The sequence below is a fragment of the Haematobia irritans genome, chromosome 2 (genome assembly GCF_050003625.1).
Source record: "Haematobia irritans isolate KBUSLIRL chromosome 2, ASM5000362v1, whole genome shotgun sequence".
In the NCBI taxonomy this organism is placed as follows: Eukaryota; Metazoa; Arthropoda; class Insecta; order Diptera; family Muscidae; genus Haematobia; species Haematobia irritans.
The window spans coordinates 11,337,336-11,357,474 of NC_134398.1; the positions used below are offsets into that span (position 1 = coordinate 11,337,336).

A 20,139-nucleotide genomic window follows, 5' to 3' on the forward strand; every position below is an offset into this window, starting at 1 on the left:
TACATGAATCCTTTCATACTTCGAATGAAACATTTTTTTTTTCAAATCAGACGTATCCTTCTTCAAATCAAATGAAACCTTTTTTTCAATCCTAACGAATTGTTATTGATGTAGGTCGAATGGTAGTGCAAATGGGTCGAATCGGACCACTTTTACGTATAGCCCCTACATAAACGGACCCCCCAGATTTGGCTTGCGGAGCCTCTTAGAGAAGCAAATTTCATTCGATCCGTCTGAAATTTGGTACATGATGTTGGTATATGGTCTCTAACAACCATGCAAAAATTGGTCCATATCGGTCCATTATTATATAAGAGCCACCAGAGCCACCATATAAACCGATCCCCAGATTTTGCTTGCGCAACCTCTTGGAGGAGCAAATTTCATCCGATCCGGTTGAAATTCGGTACGTGGTGTTTATATAGGGCCTCTAACAACTATGCCAAAATTAGTCCATATCGGTCCATAACTATATATAGCCCCCATATAAACCGATCCCCAGATTTTACCTCTGGAACCTCCCGAAGGAGCAACTTTCATCTGATCCGGTTGAAATTTGGTACGTGGTGTTTATATAGGGCCGCTAACATCTATGCCAAAATTAGTCCATATCGGTCCATAACTATATATAGCCCCCATATAAACCGATCCCCAGATTTGACCTCCGTACCCTCTTGAAGGAGCAACTTTCATCTGATCCGGTTGAAATTTGGTACGTGGTGTTTATATAGGGCCGCTAACATCTATGCCAAAATTAGTCCATATCGGTCCATAACTATATATAGCCCCCATTATAAACCGATCCCCAGATTTGACCTCCGTACCCTCTTGAAGAAGCAACCTTCATCTGATCCGGTTGAAATTTGGTACGTGGTGTTTATATAGGGCCTCTAACATCTATGCCAAAATTGGTCCACATCGGTCCATAATTATATATAGCCCCCATATAAACCGATCCCCAGATTTGACCTCCGGAACCTCTTGAAGGAGCAACTTTCATCCGATCCAGTTGAAATTCGGTACGTGTTGTTTATATAGGGCCTCTAACATCTATGCCAAAATTAGTCCATATCGGTCCATAATTATATATAGCCTCCATATAAACCGATCCCCAGATTTGACCTCCGGAGCCTTTTGGAGGAGCAACTTTCATCCGTTTCGGTTGAAATTTGGTACGTGGTGTTTATATAGGGCCTCTAACATCTATGCCAAAATTGGTCCACATCGGTCCATAATTATATATAGCCCCCATATAAACCGATCCCCAGATTTAACCTCCGGAACCTCTTGAAGGAGCAACTTTCATCCGTTTCGGTTGAAATTTGGTACGTGGTGTTTATATTGGGCCTCTAACATCCACGCCAAAATTGGTCGACTTCGGTCCAAAATTATATATAGCCCCTTCTTGGAAGAGCAAAATTCATCTGATTCAGTTGAAATTTGGTACGTGGTGTTAATTATGGCCTCAAAGACCCATCCAAAAATTGGTCGAAATCGGTCCATGATTGTATATAGCCCCCATATAAACCGATCCCCAGATTTGACCTCCGGAGCCCCTTGGAAGAGCAAAATTCATCCGATTCAGTTGAAATTTGGTACGTGGTGTTTATATAGGGCCTCTAACATCCACGCCAAAATTGGTCCACATCGGCCCATAACTATATATAGCCGCCATATAAACCGATCCCCAGATTTGACCTTCGGAACCTCTTGAAGGAGCAACTTTCATCCGATCCGGTTGAAATTCGGTACGTGTTGTTTATATAGGGCCTCTAACATCTATGCCAAAATTAGTCCATATCGGTCCATAATTATATATAGCCTCCATATAAACCGATCCCCAGATTTGACCTCCGGAGCCTTTTGGAGGAGCAACTTTCATCCGTTTCGGTTGAAATTTGGTACGTGGTGTTTATATAGGGCCTCTAACATCTATGCCAAAATTGGTCCACATCGGTCCATAATTATATATAGCCCCCATATAAACCGATCCCCAGATTTAACCTCCGGAACCTATTGAAGGAGCAACTTTCATCCGTTTCGGTTGAAATTTGGTACGTGGTGTTTATATTGGGCCTCTAACATCCACGCCAAAATTGGTCGACTTCGGTCCAAAATTATATATAGCCCCTATATAAACCGATCCCCAGATTTAACCTCCGGAGCTTCTTGGAAGAGCAAAATTCATCTGATTCAGTTGAAATTTGGTACGTGGTGTTAATTATGGCCTCAAAGACCCATCCAAAAATTGGTCGAATTCGGTCCATGATTGTATATAGCCCCCATATAAACCGATCCCCAGATTTGACCTCCGGAGCCCCTTGGAAGAGCAAAATTCATCCGATTCAGTTGAAATTTGGTACGTGGTGTTTATATAGGGCCTCTAACATCCACGCCAAAATTGGTCCACATCGGCCCATAACTATATATAGCCGCCATATAAACCGATCCCCAGATTTGACCTTCGGAACCTCTTGAAGGAGCAACTTTCATCCGATCCGGTTGAAATTCGGTACGTGGTGTTTATATAGGGCCTCTAACAACTATGCCAAAATTGGTCCGTATCGGTCCTTATCCAAATCCAAATCATAGGTTGCATATGCATTTGACTTGTTTTTAACATTTTAAATTAAAAATCAAAAAATCGACTTTTGAGCAATTAAAAAAAAAATAATTTTGAATTAAAATTCTAATGAATTAAAAATTAATTCATTAGAATCCCTAGTTAAAAACAATCCCGATTCGAAATTTCAAAAAGACAAAAAAAAAAATTCAACAATCGCCAAAGTCGACAGTCGACTTTTTGAAAATGATAAATCCTAAAAATCGACTTATCGACAAATCGACTTTTTGTCCCGAGCCAAAACATCGAATTTTGATAAATTTAAAAATTGTACTTTTACTTTCTCATTACAAATGCCTAATTAAAAAGCAATCCCGATTCCAAATTTCAAAAAGACAAGAAAATTTCAACAGTCGCCAGTCGATTTTTTGAAAATGTTAAAATCTAAAAATCGGCCTCCGGAGCCTCTTGGAGACGAATTTTCGTTTTGTTATTTGTTATTATATCTGCAAAAGTGATAATTAGCATATTTGGGTGACTCAATGTGTGACAGACGAAATTCGATTGTGGTGATCTTGAAGACATCGGTTCGAAAGATCCACCGTAAATAGGATCTGCATTAAGGTCGACAATTAATAAACCGGAAACATGGTTTTTCATCCATCGGTTTTGATCGCTCTATTTGACACACTATGCAACGAAATGATAAAATCAATGCTAATTAAAAACTTAATTGATCTAATTAAATAATTAATTGATTCTTTGTTTGTTTGATTTTGTTTTTTTTTTAGTAAATAAAAATTCTACAATTAAAAAATAATTTTAATAATTATTGGATTAAAATTGTAGTAATTTTCATAATTACATATAAAACTATATCAAAAAAAATTTTTAATTTTTGGCTTCTCAAAACAAATTCGTAAAACCCGTGTGAAAATTATGGCATCTATTTGGGTTGACAAGGTGACAAAATTGGCTCCACACACTAAAAGAAAAGTTTGCTTTTCTACAGAACGAACTTTTAGACAAACAAAGTTTTCTTTTCAAACTACACAAATTTTCTTTAAAGGTAAATGAAAATGATTAGAGACAATCGTTTCAACATTTGTGATAAATTCGGATTTATTTGCTCTTAAAGAAAATACTCTAGAAATAAAGGGGAATTTCGTTTGTCTAAAATTTCTTTTCGGAGGAAAGTATGTATTCTTTGGTTGTTGTTACCATTTTTCGAATCTATTCATATCACATTAGATCTTTTTGAATTTTTAGACGGGTATTATTAAAAACTATTATTAATAACTAACTAATAGGCCCAATAAAAAAATAATTCATTTTATTTTTCTAAAAAAAAAAAAATAATTGTCTCAATTAATTATTTAAAATTAGACATTTTTTTAATGCAATTAAAATTTTAAAGGATCAAGTTTTGGTGATATATCTTTTTGTATAGTTTTAGTGCTATGAATTAGATCTTATTATAGTATATTATAATTTTAAATCGAATTATCTCTCTCCTAGCCACAATCATTATTTAATAATAGGCATTTATAAAATTTTATTGTTAAATATAATCTTTTACTAAAATTTCTAGGATTGTTCTAATTTTATATTAAAATTCGAATATTTGTTATTAAAGATGTTGTTATTTTTGAAATGTTTTTGTTTTTGTTGTGTTTTATATGTTTTATTTGAGCTTAACATTTCATTTTTGGTTGTTCTCAATATCCAAACCAATCTAATGCATTGACTGTTGAAATAATGTTCTATGGTTATGTCGCCCTTAAATCATAATTCTCAATTTATTTGTTGTTAAGTGTTTCTTGTTCCACACGTACTTCATATCACCAACTTTTTGTCTCTTGTAATACTAAATGCCAATTAATTTGTCCTAAAGCCAAATGCCTCCTCCAACACGCAATATCCAAAACAAAACACATACAGGCACGCAATTTACTAACCCACATTAAAGACTCAAAGACACATTAAGATTGAAAATGGCTTAGTAATCGCTTAAGAAATTTATTTCATTAGAAGTTGACAACACTGAAAATAAGTGCGAAAATTTAGCGAACTAGTCACAGTTTAAATACTTTTCACCACCATACATGTGAATAATAAATAAAAGACTGATGCAAGAAATCGTCAAAAAAGTGTATTTTGAAACACTTTTTTGAAGATTTCTTGGTCATCGTAGCCACCTTTTTTTTTGCGGTCTTAATCAAACTAAAGATTTTAAATTATACAAAAGTGGAAAATCGAAGATTTTTTGTTCAGAAATGTTGAATTCTTGTATTCCAATTTGAAATTCCACCAAACGACTTTTGATTTTTTTTTTATAAATATAATTAATGAAAAAGTCGAAAGTGGCAAAATCGAGAGTCGATTTTTAAAAATTCGAATATTTACTTTTTGTCTATTCGACATTTTGTTAGAAGTCAAAAAATCGACCTTTTGACATTTTCGAAAATTCGACCTTTCCATTCTGATTACAATCCCTGGATAAAAACAATACCAACTCCAAATTTCAAAAAGGCAAAAAATAAACGTTTCCAATATTCGCCAAAGTCGACAGTAGACTTTAAAAAAATCAACTTTTGGTCTATTCGACGTTTTGTCAAAAAATCAGCTTTTTCAAAAAATCAGCTTTTTCTTTTTTTTTTTCAAAAAGGCAAAAAATAAACGTTTCCAATATTCGCCAAAATCGACAGTCGACTTAAAATTAAAAAAAAAAAACTTTTAAAATTATACAAAAGTGGAAAATCGAAGATTTTTTGTTCAAAAATATGAGAATTCTTGTATTCGAATTTGAAATTCCACTAAACGACTTTTGTTTTTTTTTAAATAAATATAATTAATGAAAAAGTCGAAAGTGGCAAACTCAAAAGTTTACATTTCAATAATCACCAAAATCGATAGTCGATTTTTAAAAATTTTAAAAAATATTCACTTTTTGTCTATTCGACATTTTGTTAGAAGTCAAAAAATCGACCTTTTGACATTTTCGAAAATTCGACTTTTCCATTTTCATTACAATCCCTGGATAAAAACAATCTCGACTCCAAATTTCAAAAAGGCAAAAAATAAACGTTTCCAAAGTCAAAGTCGACAGTGGACTTTAAAAAAATCAACTTTTGGTCTATTCAACGTTTTGTCAAAAAATCAGCTTTTTCATTTTTTTTTTCAAAAAGTCCAAAAGTAAACATTTACAATATTCGCTAAAGTCGACAGTCAACTTAAAAATTTTTTTTTTTAAATTCAACTTTTAAAATTGTTCAAAAATGTCGAGTTCTTGTATTCGAACTTGAAATTCCACTAAACGACTTTTGTTTTTTTTTTTAATAAATATAATTAATGAAAAAGTCGAAAGTGGTAAACTCAAAAGTTTACATTTCAATAACCACCAAAATCGATGGTCGATTTTTAAAAATTAAAAAAAAAAATTAAAATATTCACTTTTTGTCTATTGGACTTTTTGTTAAAGTAAAAAAATCGACTTTTTGACATTTTCGAAAATTCGACTTTAGCATTCTCATTACAATCCCTGGATAAAAACAATCCTTACTCCAAATTTCAAAAAGGCAAAAAATAAACTTTTCCAATATTTGCCAAGGTCGACAGTACTTTTAAATTTAAAAAAATCAACTTCTTTTGGTCTATTCGACTTTTTGTTAGAAGTAAAAAATCGACTTTTTTATTTTTTTTTTTTTTCAAAAAGGCAAAAAATAAACGTTTCCAATATTCGCAAAAGTCGACAGTGGACCTATTTTTTTTGTTTTTAAATCAACTTTTAAAATTATACTAAAGTGGAAAATGGAAGATTTTCTGTTCAAAATTTCGAATTTATGTATTTGAATTTTAAATTTGACAATACGACTTTATATTTTTAATAAATATAATTAATGAAAAAGTCGAAAGTGGCAAAATCAAAAGTTTACATTTCAATAATCACCAAAATTGAGAGTCGACTTTTTAAAAATGGAAAAAAATATTCACTTTCTGTCTATTCGACTGTTTGTTAGAAGTCAAAAAATCGATTTTTGACATTTTGAGAAATTCGAATTTTCCATTCTCATTACAATCCCCGGCCTTTTATTTTTTTTTTTTTTTTCAAAATCAAAAAATCAACTTTTCCAATATTCGCCAAAGTCGATTTTTTTGCAAAATTTTAACATTGTTGAAATCGACTTTTCGTCTAATCGACATATTGTCCAAAACAAATCGAAATCGACTTTTTGTATTCGAATCAAAAATTCGATTAATCGAAATTTGATTTTTTTAATAAATCGATTAATTCATATGTTATGTTTGCTAAAATTGACAAATCGACCTCATCCAAATCAAAAGTTGCATATGCATTAAAATTCAAAAAAATCGCCTTTTTCCAATTTTAAGAAATTAAAAAAATTGTACTTCTCCTTTCTCATTAGAATCCCTAGTTAAAAACAAAAAGACAAAAAAATTTCAACAGTCGACTTTTGGAAAATGTTAAAGCCTAATAATCGACTTATCGACAAATCGACTTTTTGTCCAGAGTCAAAACATGGAATTTTGAGAAATTCAAAAATTGTACTATTACTTTCTCATTACAATCCCTAATTAAAAATAATCTCCTAGCTGATGGCCTCAGTTTAGTATAATTTAAATAAATAAATAAATAAAAATAATATCGATTCCAAATTTCAAAAAGACAAGAAAATCTAAACGGTCGCCAGTCGACTTTTTGAAAATGTTAAAGTCTAAAAATCGACTTTTCGTCCAGAACAAATCGAACTCGAATTTTAGTATTCCAATTTAAAATTCGACTAATCGATTTCTGATTTTTTCATAAATCGATTCTGATTTTTTCATATTTTATGGTAGCCATAGTTGATTAACCTACTTTTTCCAAATCGAAATTTGCATTTGCAAAACTCGAATAGACGGAAGTCGACTTTTCCTATATTTTTAGAAGTAAAAAAATCGATTTTCAATTCTTATTACAATCCCGATTGTAAATTTTAAAATGGCAAAAAATCTACTTCTCAAAAAAAAACGCCAAAGCAACAGTCGCCTTTTTCATAATTTTAAAAAGTTTAAAAATCGACTTTTTGTCCAGAACAAATCGAACTCGACTTTTAGTATTGCAATTTGACTAATCGTCTTCTGATTTTTTTATAAATCGATTAATCGATATTTTAAGTTACATTCGATTAGTTGAACTACTAAATAAATAGATTCTGGATTTCGATTTATTTGCTACAATTTATAAGAATCGTTCCTATTTCCCTCTTGTAAAAATTTTTATTCGCTGAAAAAGTGTTGTCCAAATTTCGAATATTATGCGAATATGATGATAAACTCTCTAAAATATTGAAATACAAGCCATACCAATCTCCATTTGCTCTACAATATTATAGCGCTTTATTTTATTGTTTTCCTATATACTCTTAAAATATCTATTTCTTCATATATATTCTAGACCTTTTTTTATCACTGTCCAATTCATCAACTAAAGCTTTAAGTTCGATTTTTTTTAACTCGTTTATTTGTGTCGATAGTTTTGTTTTTTTTTTTCAAAAAAAAAAAAAACGCTCAAAAAAAAACTATCGAATGTTCTAGTTTTTATTTTTATTAAAATTAAAAAAAAAAATTCAACATATTTTTACTAATTTTATATTTCAATTTTATTTCATTTTTTTATTATTTGGTCATTTTTATCTACCGAATATGCTGTTCTTCCTTATTTTTGGCTTTGATGTCGTCACCCAACATGGACCTCCTGAAAACTAATTTTTATATGAAAACAAAACAAACAACAACCACCACAACAACAACAACAACAACAAAAACACGTTTAACCAAACTCTGCTCAATTTGTCTTAGGAATCCCAGTTCTGGATCTTTAGTTATAAGTGAAACTGGATCATTGGATCGAATGAAAAATACCGCCGAAAAACGTAAAAAAGGTCCTTTGGATGATGGGCCACGTGTATCGGATCGTGTGGAGGAGACCAGAGTAAATCCAAATTCGTTAATTGATGAAATTTTAAAGGATACAAAATTGGATCAATTCGAAACGTCAGCGGAGAGTAAGTACAAAAAGGCATTATTTAACTAGAAAACAAACAAAGAAATTAACAATATTGCCAAATATAACAAAAAAAAAAGAAATCGAATTCTATAAAAATTTTTGTAAGCATTTTATTTCTATAGAAATTTTTTTGAAAATTTTTAGTTCTATAGAAATATTTTACAAAATTGGTAGTTCTATCGAATATTTTGTCAAAAGTTGTTTTCTATAGAAAATTTTGTCAAAATTTTTAGTTCTATAGAAAATTTTGTCAAAATTTTATTTCTATAAAATTTTCTCATTTCTATAGAAAATTTTCTCAAAAATTTTATTTCTATAGAAAATTTTCTCAAAAATTTTATTTCTATGGAAACTTTTGTCAAAATTTTATTTCTATGGAAAATTTTGCTAGAATTTTATTTCTATAGAAGACTTTGTCAAAATTTTATTTCTATAGAAAATTTTTGAAAATTTTATTTCTATAGAAAATTTTGTCAAAACTCTCTTTCTATAGAAATTTTCTCGAAATTTTTTATATCTGGAAAATTTTGTCAAAATTTTTAGTTCTATAGAAAATTTTGTCAAAATTTATATTATGGCAAAATTTTATTTCCATAGAAAATTTTAGTCAAAATTTTATTTCTATAGAATTTTTTTTCAAAATTGTATTGTATAGAAAATTTTCTCAAAATTTTATTACTATAGATAATTTTTTCAAAATTTTATTTCTATAGAAAATTTTCTCAAAATTTGATTTCTATGGAAAATTTTGATTTCTATAGAAAATTTTGTCAAAAATTTATTTCCATAGAAAATTTTATCTCTACAGATTTTTTTCTTTAGAAAATTTTCTCAAAATTATATTTCTATACCAAATTTTTGTCAAAATTTTATTTCTATAAAAAATTTTCTCAAAAATTTTATATCTATGGAAAATTTTCTCAAAAATTTTATTTCTATAGAAAAATTTGTCAAAAATTTTAGTACTATAGAAAATTTTGTCAAAATTTTATTTCTAAAGATAATTATGCCAACATTTTATTTCTATAGAAAATTTTCTCAAAATTTTATTTCTATCGAAAATTTTCTCAAAATTTTATTTCTATAAAAAGTTTTGTCAAAATTTTTTTTCTATAGAATTTTTTTTTTCAAAACTTTATTTCTATAGAATTTTTTTTCAAAATTTTATTTCTATAGAAAATTTTGTCAAAATTTTATTCCTATAGAAAACTTTGTCAAAATTTTATTTTATTCCTATAGAAAATTTTGTCCAAATTGTATTCCTATAGAAAATTTTCTCAAAAATTTTATTTCTATAGAAAATTTTGTCAGCATTTTTAGTTCTATAGAAAATTGTGTCAAAATTTTATTTCTGTAGAAAATTTTGTCAAAATTGTATTTCTATACCAAAATTTTGTCAAAATTGTATTGCTTTAGAAAAATTTTCCAAAATTTTATTTTGTCAAAATTTTTAGTTCTATAGAAAATTTTGTCAAAATTTTATTTCTATAGATGATTATGCCAACATTTTATTTCTATAGAAAATTTTCTCAAAATTTTATTTCTATAAAAAGTTTTGTCAAAATTTTTAGTTCTATAGAAAATTTTGTCAAAATGTTATTTCTATAGGGAATTTTCTCATTTCTATAGAAAATTTTCTCAAAAATTTTATTTCTATAGAAAATTTTCTCAAAAATTTTATTTCTATAGAAATTTTTCTCAAAAATTTTATTTCTATGGAAAATTTTGTCCAAATTTTATTTCTATGGAAAATTTTGCCAGAATTTTATTTCTATAGAAGACTTTGTCAAAATGTTATTTATATAGAAAATTTTATTTCTATAGAAAACTTTGTCAAAATTCTCTTTCTATAGAAAATGTTCTCGAAATTTTATAATGGAAAAATTTTGTCAAAATTTTGTTTCTATAGAAATTTTTTTCAAAATTGTATTTCTATAGAAAATTTTCTCAAAATTTTATTACCATAGAACATTTTCTCAAAATTTTATTTCTATAGAAAATTTTGTCAAAATTTTATTTCTATAGAAAATTTTGTCAAAATTTTATTTCTATAGAAAATTTTGTCAAAAATTTATTTCCATAGAAAATTTTATCTCTACAGATTTTATTTTTTCTTTAGAAAATTTTCTCAAAATTTTATTTCTATACCAAAATTTTGTCAAAATGTTATTTCTATAAAAAATTTTCTCAAAAATTGTATATCTACGAAAATTTTCTCAAAAATTTTATTTCTATAGAAAATTTTGTCAAAATTTTTAGTTCTATAGAAAATTTTGTCAAAATTTTATTTCTAAAGATAATTATGCCAACATTTATTTTCTATAGAAAATTTTCTCCAAATTTTATTTCTATGAAAAGTTTTGGTAAAATTTTATTTCTGTAGAATTTTTTTTTCAAAATTTTATTTCCATAGAAAATTTTGTCAAAATTTTGATTCTATAGAAAATTTAATTAAAATCTTATATATAGAACATTATTTCATAATTTTATTTTATTATTAAATTTTTTAAAAATTTTTAGTTCTATAGAAAAGTTTCTCAAAAGTTTATTTCTTTAGAAAATTTCTTCATAATTTTATTTCTATAGAAAATTTTTGAAAATTTTATTTCTATAGAAAACTTTGTCAAAATTCTCTTTCTATAGAAAATGTTCTCGAAATTGTAAAGGGTGATTCTTTTGAGGTTAGGATTTTCATGCATTAGTATTTGACAGATCACGTGGGATTTCAGACATGGTGTCAAAGAGAAAGATGCTCAGTATGCTTTGACATTTCATCATGAATAGACTTACGATCTGCCACAACGTCGAATTTTCAGTGAATGGGCCCTAGAAAAGTTGGCAGAAAATCCGCTTTTTTATCGACAAATTTTGTTCAGCGATGAGGCTCATTTCTGGTTGAATGGCTACGTAAATAAGCAAAATTGCCGCATTTGGAGTGAAGAGCAACCAGAAGCCGTTCAAGAACTGCCCATTCATCCCGAAAAATGCACTGTTTGGTGTGGTTTGTACGCTGGTGGAATCATTGGACCGTATTTTTTCAAAGATGCTGTTGGACGCAACGTTACGGTGAATGGCGATCGCTATCGTTCGATGCTAACAAACTTTTTGTTGCCAAAAATGGAAGAACTGAACTTGGTTGACATGTGGTTTCAACAAGATGGCGCTACATGCCACACAGCTCGCGATTCTATGGCCATTTTGAGGGAAAACTTCGGAGAACAATTCATCTCAAGAAATGGACCGGTAAGTTGGCCACCAAGATCATGCGATTTGACGCCTTTAGACTATTTTTTGTGGGGCTACGTCAAGTCTAAAGTCTACAGAAATAAGCCAGCAACTATTCCAGCTTTGGAAGACAACATTTCCGAAGAAATTCGGGCTATTCCGGCCGAAATGCTCGAAAAAGTTGCCCAAAATTGGACTTTCCGAATGGACCACCTAAGACGCAGCCGCGGTCAACATTTAAATGAAATTATCTTCAAAAAGTAAATGTCATGGACCAATCTAACGTTTCAAATAAAGAACCGATGAGATTTTGCAAATTTTATGCGTTTTTTTTTTTTTTTTAAGTTATCAAGCTCTTAACAAATCACCCTTTATATCTCTGGAAAATTTTGTCAAAATTTTTAGTTCTATATGGCAAAATTTTATTTCCATAGAAAATTGTGTCAAAATTTTATTTCTATAGAATTTTTTTTCAAAATTGTATTTCTATAGAAAATTTTCTCAAAATTTTATTACTATAGAAAATTTTCTCAAAATTTTATTTCTATAGAAAATTTTCTCAAAATTTTATTTCTATAGAAAATTTTGTCAAAATTTTATTTCTATAGAAAATTTTGTCAAAAATTTTAATTCTATAGAAAATTTTGTCAAAATTTTATTTCTAAAGATAATTATGCCAACATTTTATTTCTATAGAAAATTTTCTCAGAATTTTATTTCTATAGAAAATTTTCTCAAAATTTTATTTCTATAAAAAGTTTTGTCAAAATTTTATTTTTATAAAAAGTTTTGTCAAAATTTTATTTCTATAATATTTTTTTTTTTTCAAAACTGTATTTCTATAGAATTTTATTTTATTCCTATAGAAAATTTTGTCAAAATTTTATTTCTATAGAAAATTTTGTCCACAAGTTTTATTTCTATAGAAAATTATGGCGAAATTTTATTTCTTTAAAAAAAATATGGCAAAATTTTATTTCTATAGAAAATTTTCTCAAAATTTTATTTCTATAGAAAGTTGTAGTTGACTGTAGAAACAATAAGCATTGTTCGACTGTTCACCACTTAGGTGAATTCTAACAAAATTAGCTTTCTAAAAATAAATTTCGTGTTGTTGCATTACTATGTAACAAAACGAAATAAAAATAAGATTAAGGGACTTGTAAGTTATATGAAAAGATGATGTACAGTGGGAGAAAAGATGATTCAATTTGTAAGAGGAAATTTCCCAAATGTTTTCTCCATAAGGAGTTAGCATAAAGGGCCCAAAATTGAGTTATCTCTCCCAGCCAGATCTATAGTAAAGGCTTTGGAAAGGTTCATTCGCCCGAACCGAAATATGTACAGTCCAGGCGTGTATAGATTTGTATCTGGCGTTTTCTTTTCAATGGCTCTATTAACCATGTTCCTTAATCTATATCTGTCCATAAAGCTTGAAAAATAATTGTATAATTAAAATTTTATTTCTATAGCATTTTTTTCAAAATTTTATTTCTGTGGAAAATTTTGTCAAAATTTTATTTCTAAGAAAATTTTTCAAAATTTTATTCCTATTGAAAATTTTGCCAAAATTGTGTTCCTATAGAAAATTTTCTCAAAAAATTTATTTCCATAGAAAATTTTGTCTACATTTTTAGTTCTATAGAAAATTGTGTCAAAATTTTATTTCTGTAGAAAATTTTGTCTAAATTTTGATTCTATAGAAAATTTAATTAAAATCTTATATATAGAACATTATTTCATAATTATATTTTATTATTATTTTTTTTTTAATTTTTAGTTCTAAGAAAAGTTTCTCAAAATTTTATTTCTATAGAAAATTTCTTCATAATTTTATATCTATAGAAAATTTTCTGAAAAATTTTATTTCTATAGAAAATTTTGTCAACATTTTTAGTTCTATAGAAAATTGTGTCAAAATGTTATTTCTTTAGAAAATTTTGTCAAAACGTTATTTCTATAGAAATTTTTGTCAACATTTTATTTCTATGGAAAATTTTGTCAAAATTTTATTTCTATAGAAAATTTTGTCAACATTTTTAGTTCTATAGAAAATTTTGTCAAAATTTTATTTCTTTGGAAAAATTTCACAAAATTTCAAAATTTTATATCTGTAGCAAAATTTTGTTAAAATCTTATTTCTATAGAAAATTTTTTCATAATTTTTTACTATTAAATTTTTTCAAAATTTTTAGTTCTCTAAAAAATTTTGTCAAAATTTTATTCCTATAGAAAATTTTGTCAAATTTTTTTTTCTATAAAAATTTTGTCAAAATTTTATTTCTATAGAATATTTTGTCAAAATTTTAGTCCTATAGAAAATTTTGTCAAAATTTTATTTCTATGGAAAATTTTGTCAAAATTTTATTCCTATATAAAATTTTGTCAAAATTTTATTCCTATAGAAAATGTTGTCGAAATTTTATTCCTATAGAAAATTTTGTCAAAATTTTATTCCTATAGAAAATTTTCTCAAAAATTGTATTTCTATAGAAAATTTTGTCAAAATTTTATTTCTATGGAAAATTTTGTCAAAATTTTATTCCTATATAAAATTTTGTCAAAATTTTATTCCTATATAAAATTTTGTCAAAATTGTATTCCAAAAAAAATTTTGTCGAAATTTTATTCCTATAGAAAATTTTGTCAAAATTTTATTCCTATAGAAAATTTTCTCAAAAATTGTATTTCTATAGAAAATTTTGTCAAATTTTTATTCCTATAGGAAATTTTCTCAAAAATTGTATTTCTATAGAAAATTTTGTCAACATTTTTATTTCTATAGAAAAAATTTTGTCAAAGTTTTATTCCTATAGAACATTTTTCAAAAATTGTATTTCTATAGAAAATTTTGTCAACATTTTTATTTCTATAGAAAATTTTGTCAAAATTTTATTTTTATAGAAAATTTTGTCAAAATTTTATTTCTTTAGAAATATTTCTCAAAAATTTTTTTTCTATAGAAATTGTTTTTACTTGTTTCGATTTCTTTTTTCCTTATAAATTTTTGTATATTTAATATTTTTTTTGTCTCCTTTTTTCAGCATCTGGCCTACAATTGTATATAGCTAAAGATGGCACCACAACATTTGGCACCCATGAGGTCAAGTCAAGAGTTTCAGCTGGGGCTTTCAAACAGGTTGTCATGGAAAATCCAAGATAGTAGCATAAATGTACGCTTTTGGTGGACACAAGACTTTTATCTCTATATATGAAAACCAACAACTACAACAAAACTATTATTATTATTATTACAATGATGATGATGATAAACTACAAGAAATGTACTACTCCTACTATTACTACTACCACACATTGCTAAAAAACAAAATAAATAAAAAACAAAAATATTTTGAAACAAAATAATAATAATTTATATAAATTATATATATATATAAAAACGATGAAGGAGAACGCAGAAGAAACAGAAAAAAATTCGGAAACAAATACACCATAAGTAACAAAGAAAAGAAAAAAACGTTTACCATAAATGAATGTTATTTGGATATTTAATGAAAAAAAAACAAATAGGAGAAAAACAATTATAAGAAAATTTACAACTATTTTGAAGAATGGTAAAGAGGGATCAGTTTAACCCTATTTAAAGAGCAAATTAATCTCAATCATAAAATCACATACATTTCTTAAATAAAACTAAGCAAAGCAAAAAAAAAATTAATTAACCATATTAGTGTCGCAACAAAACAAATATAACAAAGATAAAATTATCCATATACCATAGATGCTATTAAAATTTCCTTGGGGTAAAAAATTAATACAAAATAAATATTAAAATATTGGAATTTTACGCAAAAACAAAATAATAGTAAATCAAACTATATATACATAGAAATATTTGCATAAACTATTAAAATCTGTGTGAAATTTTCAATGAGATGGTTTTATTGAATTATTTTCCCAACTACAACCTACCTACCGTTTGCTATAACAATAATCCCCCCAAAAAAGAAAACAGACAAAAAAGAAAACATAAATTCATTACATAGATCTCAGTATTTTAAATTGATCTTCAGCGATTCCCTTTTGGAAGCCTACATCATATCCATATAATTTTAAATTAAAATCTTCATTGAAAGAGTTGTAAACAAATGATTTTTTTTAATTCCATTAAGCTGGAAAAAGCTTAAAATTATTTGGTAGGAAATGTTTGGCCAGTCTAAGCTGCTATGGACTGAAATATAGCCGACAATGATTTAGCTTAAAAAAAAACTTCATTTTTTTTCAAATTTCCTTCCAAAAATAAAATTTTTCACCCGCGGTATTACCTACGATTTTATAATAATTTAACAAATATGGTTTATGAATATAATCCCCCATGTTTCAATATTCGGAATCCCAAAATTTTCGCTTGGCGATATTTTCCTAATCCTACAACGTATAAAGCCCAAAACATAATTCTCTATAACGAGAACTTCAAATTAAGTCCGAGATTATTTCGATTCTTTCGCTATACGAAAAATAATTTTTTGCGATTAATGATTCCGAATATCGGAACACATAGGAGTATGTAAAATTGATTTTAAGATTGGTAATATGATTTATAGCAGATCGAATACTTTTAGTTCGATATCACTGTGGCGCAAAATTCAACTTTTTCACTCCAAATAAAAAAAATCACTTATCCCAGCCGAATGATGAGAGGAGAAAAGTAATTTCTGAATTTTGCTAGATTGGTTCCCGTTCGTCGTTTATGAGCCTCTAAAGTTTTGTCGCCAAATTCGATTTTGAGTACCTTTTTGCAATGTTCGTATGTTCATAGCTTTTTTTTTGGATGTTTTGTGTTTCACTGTGTATTTTAATGCATAATTGACAATGCCGAACAGACACCCGCCGATGGCAAAAATTGAATTTCAGCCGTCCCATATAAAAATGGTTTGGCAGCGAATGACTCTGTTCGAATATATTTAGTTCAATATTTTAATGCATAACTGACCAACGCTTAGTCGACATATTCATGACGATACAGTCATAAAGGCGCTGGCATGGCAAAAATTGAGTATCAGCCTCTTGTCTCTGAAATACTACTTCACACACAGTTTTTTTTCTGATTCAATCCCGAAATTAATTGATCCAACTAATTTTTTAATTGAGATGTCTTCAATCACAGAAATGATAGTATCAATTAAAAAAATTAATTGAAAGTCAATTAAAAAATTAATTGATAGTATTAATTTTTGTGATGGATTTTTGTTTCTAGGAAAAAATTTGTTGAATCAATTAAATTTTTAATTTTTTTTATTTTCTTTTTATTTATTTCAACTTTATTCGTAACATAGCCTCACACAGGCCCTATTAGTTACAAAATTTAATTGAATATTTTTTAAAACTCAATTAAGTCTCTAATTGGAAAATTTTTCGTGAAATGTTTTTCTGTGTTAATAAAGGTTAAATTAATCAGTCGATTTGAAAATCATAAAAAAATCTATTCATAAAACTTGCAGACGAGCAAGGGAAGAAAAATTTTGTAATGGTCAGATTTCGATTTTTTTTTGGAAAAAAGACTATTTTTACTCATTGGAATAAATTGACATTTGGAAATTTGGAACATGACCACTTTACGACTTTATTATTTGGCAAATTTGAATTTTCTTTTTTGTTTTTTATCTGAACATATTACCAATGAACATATTACCAATGGAATGTAATCGGAAGCCAAAAGGCTTCTTTTTCATTTTTTTTTAGTTTTTGTATTCCATGTAGGTTTTGTATTAAATTTATTAATTGTTTTGTGGAAAAACTACATTCAAATTCTTGAAAAAAAAATGTCTCAAATGTAAATGCGAAGATCAATTTTTTCAGTAATTCAACTCTATGTTTATGTTTTCTCCAAAGAATTTCCAATTTATGTTATGATCTATAAGAAATAATTCAGAAGAGAATTTGTTTTATCTTTGTTAACTTTTTTAATGTATATTTTCCAAACTTGCATATATTAAATATCATATATGTGATTATTTAATCCAAACTGTTTTCAGTATCGTTTGTTTATTTTTGTTTATGTTTTAATGCTCCCCGAAAAGCTTTTGTGTATATTTGTATTTTTTCTAATCATATATATATTTTTTTTTTTTTTTTGAAAACAAAATCTTGATTATTTATAAAGTCTTCAGTTAAGTTAAAAACACAACATTTAATACATAGTAAATGTATCATGTATTAAAAAAAACTATTATTTTAAATCATGGACCTTTAATATTTGTACTAAAAGTTTTCTAAAAACAAAATGATAGCCTATGGCGAAAAAATCGAATTTTCCAGGATAGCTTAAAGAGGACTCCACGAAATTGCGCCCAAATGAAAAAGGGCCACAAAAAGAAATTGCAATTAAACGTCAAAAGAAGTAGAAAGGAAATAAAAATAACAAATATATCTTGGGTTATTATTTTATGATTAACAGATATATTTTCTTTATTTGGACCCACGAAATACTGCCCCCAATGAAATAAGGCCCCAAATAGACAATGAAATAAAAACCCCAAACATGTATAGGGGAAATAAAATTTAAAAACAAAAAACTTGAGTTTCTATTTCATGATTTAAGCAGTAATTCATTTTTCTAGTCGGCATCTAATTAATCTTTAAATGAACCAAAAAATTTTAAAATTAAAAAAAAAGTCTCCAAATATATTTTTACAAAATTTTTCAAAACTGAATTCCAAATTAATGATACACTAGTTCAAAAATATTTGAATATTTCATATTCAATTTTGGAATTTTATTTAATTATGAAATAAGTCCGTATTATTTCGTGGGGTATTATTTCATTACCCATTGGACCTTTTGTGGGATGCTGAGATGTCCATTGTTTCAATTCCGGTAAATTTTATTTTAAAAATAAAAACCTAAAATGAGAAAATGAAATATGGTCCCTAATATTGAGTGAAGATTATCGCCATAGGATTTTGAAAATAAATCAAAATCAAATTTTAAATAAAAGCGAAGTTTTGAAGTTAAAAATTGTTGGACAACTTTGAGAGTTTTGAGATTTGGTCCGAGTCAGCCCAGTTATGATACTTTTTATTGAAGAATACCATAATATCTCACATCTGAAAGCCTGCAATTCGCCTCATTTGTAACTATATAATTATTTTATTAAAAAAAAATTGGCTTGCAAACTCCCATACAAAAAAAAAATAAATAATTCTTGGATTCAATCAAATAGAAGCGATATTTTGACTTAAAAATTGTTGGCGATATTTTGACTTAAAAATTGTTAGAGATTTAAGATTTGGTCCGAAAGTCAACCCACTTATGTTACTTTCTATTGAAGAATACCATAATATATCACATCTGAAGGCCTGCAATTTGCCTCACTTTTCTTTTGTAACTATACAATTGTTATATTAAAAAAAAATTGGCTTGCAAATTTCCACACAAAAAAATAATTTTTGAAATGAGTTGATCCAATTAATTTTTTTTAAATGTCTACAATCAAACACACGACATTTTTTTCTGATTCAATCACGAAATTAATTGATCCAGTAAATTTTTTAATTGAGATGTCTTCAATCACAGAAACGGTAGTATTAATTAAAAATTTAGTTGAAAGCCAATTAAAAAATCAATTGATCCAATTAAAAATTAATTGGTATTATTAATTGATTGATTTTGTTTCAATTAAAAAATTTGTTAGATAAATTAAATTTTTAATAGGATATTTTTTAAAACTCAATTAAGACTTTAATTGGAAACATTTTCGTGAAATTTTTATCTGTGCAGAAATGAAAGTATCAATCACCAAAGTTAATTAAAAAATTAATTGATTCAATTAACAAATTAATTGATATTATTAATTATTGTGATTGAATTTTGTTTTAATTAAGAAATATGTTCAATCAATTAAATTTTGAATTTAATATTTTTGAAAATTCAATTATTGTAATTGGAAATATTTTGGTGAAAATTTTTTCTGTGCACACAGTTCAACCTCCAAATGATTGAGGTCCAACATCATCCATTTTCTTAATAATTGGGGCTATATTTCATTAAATTTTTGAGGCTTTTTTATTTATTTTTTATTATTATTATTACTTATTTTTTCATTTTCAATTTTGTACGTATTACATTCTAATGCTAGGCCAAATTCTTGAACCATGATTTCATTTTTGCTAAGGGCCTTATTTCATTGGGGCCTTTATTTCTTAGAGACCTAAGAAATTTTGTCTTTTCGAACATTCTGACTTGAAAAAAAATGCACAAGACTAACAAAACGTATTGCTTAGGGGCTTTATTTCATTTGGGGTCTTTATTTCTTAGAGAC

At 27.0% G+C, this 20,139-nt stretch overlaps 1 protein-coding gene across 7 annotated transcripts in view; it reads left to right on the top strand.

The window, feature by feature from the left end:
• Positions 1-15,230, top strand: part of LOC142223451 (uncharacterized) — a 258,785-nt gene extending 243,555 nt beyond the window's left edge. For 6 of the 7 annotated variants that reach the window (XM_075293341.1, XM_075293337.1, XM_075293334.1 and 3 more), the window contains 2 exons: positions 8,426-8,631; positions 14,903-15,230. In XM_075293341.1, coding sequence (XP_075149456.1) covers positions 8,426-8,631; positions 14,903-15,021 — 325 coding nt within the window. In that variant the 3' untranslated portion in view covers positions 15,022-15,230. The remainder of the gene's footprint in view (positions 1-8,425; positions 8,632-14,902) is intronic. The other variant, XM_075293340.1, reaches the window with a different exon arrangement.
• The last annotated feature ends 4,909 nt before the right edge of the window (positions 15,231-20,139 follow it).